This window comes from Gasterosteus aculeatus, unplaced genomic scaffold (assembly GCF_964276395.1).
Source record: "Gasterosteus aculeatus unplaced genomic scaffold, fGasAcu3.hap1.1 HAP1_SCAFFOLD_34, whole genome shotgun sequence".
NCBI classification, from domain to species: Eukaryota; Metazoa; Chordata; class Actinopteri; order Perciformes; family Gasterosteidae; genus Gasterosteus; species Gasterosteus aculeatus.
Genome location: NW_027554892.1, coordinates 106,494 through 108,708, shown reverse-complemented (window position 1 = coordinate 108,708; position 2,215 = coordinate 106,494). Strand labels below are relative to the sequence as shown.

The following is a 2,215-nucleotide window of genomic DNA, read 5'->3' as shown; positions in this document are numbered from 1 at the left end:
GTGTTACAAGCTCTTTAAGATACGACTGTGCCTCACCAGCAAGTGCCTTGTAGGTGAGGAGAAGTACCTTAAAATCTATTCTTGATTTAACAGGGAGCCAGTGCAGAGAAGTAAATACAGGAGTGATATGATCCCTTTTCTAAGTTCTTGTTAATTCACATGCTGCAGCATTCTGAATCAACATGAGAGGCTTAAGTGTGCATCTCTTCTACAAGGCCACCAGACATCCAGGCGACCTGAAATCGGACTAAGTATCTCTTTCTTTAAACCAAGCTAGCCTGCTAAATTTGCTGTTGATTCTAGTGTCTTAAGTTAATTTGATTCCTGATTTGCTTTACTTTTTGTCGTCTCACGACCAGTTCTCTTTGTTTGAAGTAATCTTGGTTGCTAGTTTGCTCAAGCTCTTTCAGTCTTTTAGTGCCAGTTTGTGTTCTAGATTCTACTATTAAGTTAACTGCCAGTGTGCCCTCCTAACTCTGCTAGGTTTTGACCTGATCTAAGTTTGTTTTGCCTTGTTTTCTGAAGCAAATAAGACTTGTATCCTTAAACTCTCACTTTGTCAAAACACCACATGGTGTTTGTTCACTGATTAGGGTGTCAAGCTATTGGTGCTTTGCATTTTGAGGAGTTTCTGTCGAGGCCAATCGACCTTTTGTCTCCTAAACGACGGGGGAGCGGCCAGCGCAGCCGCAGCCGACTTCCACTAACGAGGGAGTATTCAACTAGAAATCGTGGGAAGCGTTAGCTTATCCTCGCAGCACGAAGACGAGCAGAACAAAGACCAGGGAGTCTTTCGTGGAGTCTTCGGGGCGGCTGAATGCGGCGCCTTCTTCTGCTATTTTTAATAATGTGTTTGACCCCTTTACCTGTACCTGTTCGAATCTCATCCCGCAGATACTACAGGCCTCGGGCTAGATCTGCTCTCTATCGTAACCTCTCCTCTCTCTCCTATCCCACCCGCTCCACACACGTCCAGCACCTCGTCACAGGAGGTCTCTGGAACTGCCAGTCAGCGACTCGCAAGGCTGACTTCATCTCCGGCTTTGCTATCCAGCAGCCACTTGACTTCCTCGCTCTGACCGAGACCTGGATCACACCTGAGAACACATCCACCCCAGCCGCTCTCTCCTCCGCCTTCTCCTTCAGCCACACTCCCAGGCCCACTGGTAGGGGTGGTGGCACAGGTCTACTCATTTCACCCAAATGGAGCTTTTCTCTCTACCCTCTACCACCATCCACCCCATTGTCCTTTGAATTCCATGCTGTAACAATCACTCACCCGGTACAATTAACCATCATTGTCCTCTACCGTCCGCCAGGCTCCTTAGGTCATTTCTTGGAAGAACTGGACATTCTCCTGTCTAATTTCCCCGAAAATGGACCTCCGCTCATCCTCCTGGGTGACTTCAACATCCAGACAGAGAAGTCATCTGACCTCTTACACCTACTTTCTTCCTTCGCTCTGTCACTCAGTCCCTCTCCTCCTACTCACAAAGCCGGCAATCACCTTGACTACATCTTCACTAGAAACTGCTCTACCACTAACCTCTCTGTAACTCCACTTCATGTGTCTGATCACTTCTTCATCTCTTACTCCCTTCCACACTCTATAACTAACAAACCTCCCTCATTGACTAACTCTATACCGGCTCGTCGCAATATTCGCTCCCTCTCTCCCTCCTCGCTGGCATCCTCTGTTCTATCAGCTCTCCCTTCAACTGACTCCTTCTCACTCTTGCATCCAAACGCTGCTGCAGAGACTCTCCTCTCAACTCTTTCCTCCTCTCTAGACTCTCTCTGCCCTCTTACGACACGACGGACTGGCAAATCCCCTCCGGCTCCGTGGCTGTCTCAACCGGTCCGTGCCATGAGAGCCACCATGCGAGCGTCGGAAAGGAAATGGCGTAAATATAAACGACCTGAAGACCTGCTCGAATTTCAATCTCTCCTCTCCTCGTTTTCTATCTCTGCTGCCTAAAGCTCTTTCTACCAATCCAAAATCGAATCCTCATTCTCTAACCCCAAAAAACTCTTCTCGATCTTCTCCAATCTCCTCCTTTTCCCAATTCTCTGAAGGAGGCAAGAGTCAACCCTCTCCTGAAGAAACCCACCCTCAACCCTTCTGAAGAAAACAACTACAGACCGGTCTCTCTTCTTACCTTTTTGTCCAAAACCCTTGAACGTGCTATCTTTAATCAACTCTCCTCTTATCTCC

The 2,215-nt window shown here is 47.9% G+C and overlaps 1 protein-coding gene across 1 annotated transcript; it reads left to right on the top strand.

The window, feature by feature from the left end:
• Positions 1-575: 575 nt before the first annotated feature.
• Positions 576-1,978, top strand: LOC144394035 (uncharacterized). Its single transcript, XM_078098026.1, has 2 exons — positions 576-1,166; positions 1,320-1,978. The coding sequence occupies exons 1-2, from the start codon at positions 818-820 to the stop codon at positions 1,976-1,978; spliced, it is 1,008 nt and encodes a 335-aa protein (XP_077954152.1). The 5' UTR covers positions 576-817.
• Positions 1,979-2,215: the final 237 nt, after the last annotated feature.

Bases quoted from the DNA above. Each gene is read 5' to 3' on its own strand.
- LOC144394035 (XM_078098026.1), top strand. From the start codon at position 818: ATGCGGCGCCTTCTTCTGCTATTTTTAATAATGTGTTTGACCCCTTTA. The intron at 1,167-1,319 runs GTAGGGGTGGTG...ACCGTCCGCCAG, and splicing joins CCACACTCCCAGGCCCACTG to GCTCCTTAGGTCATTTCTTG.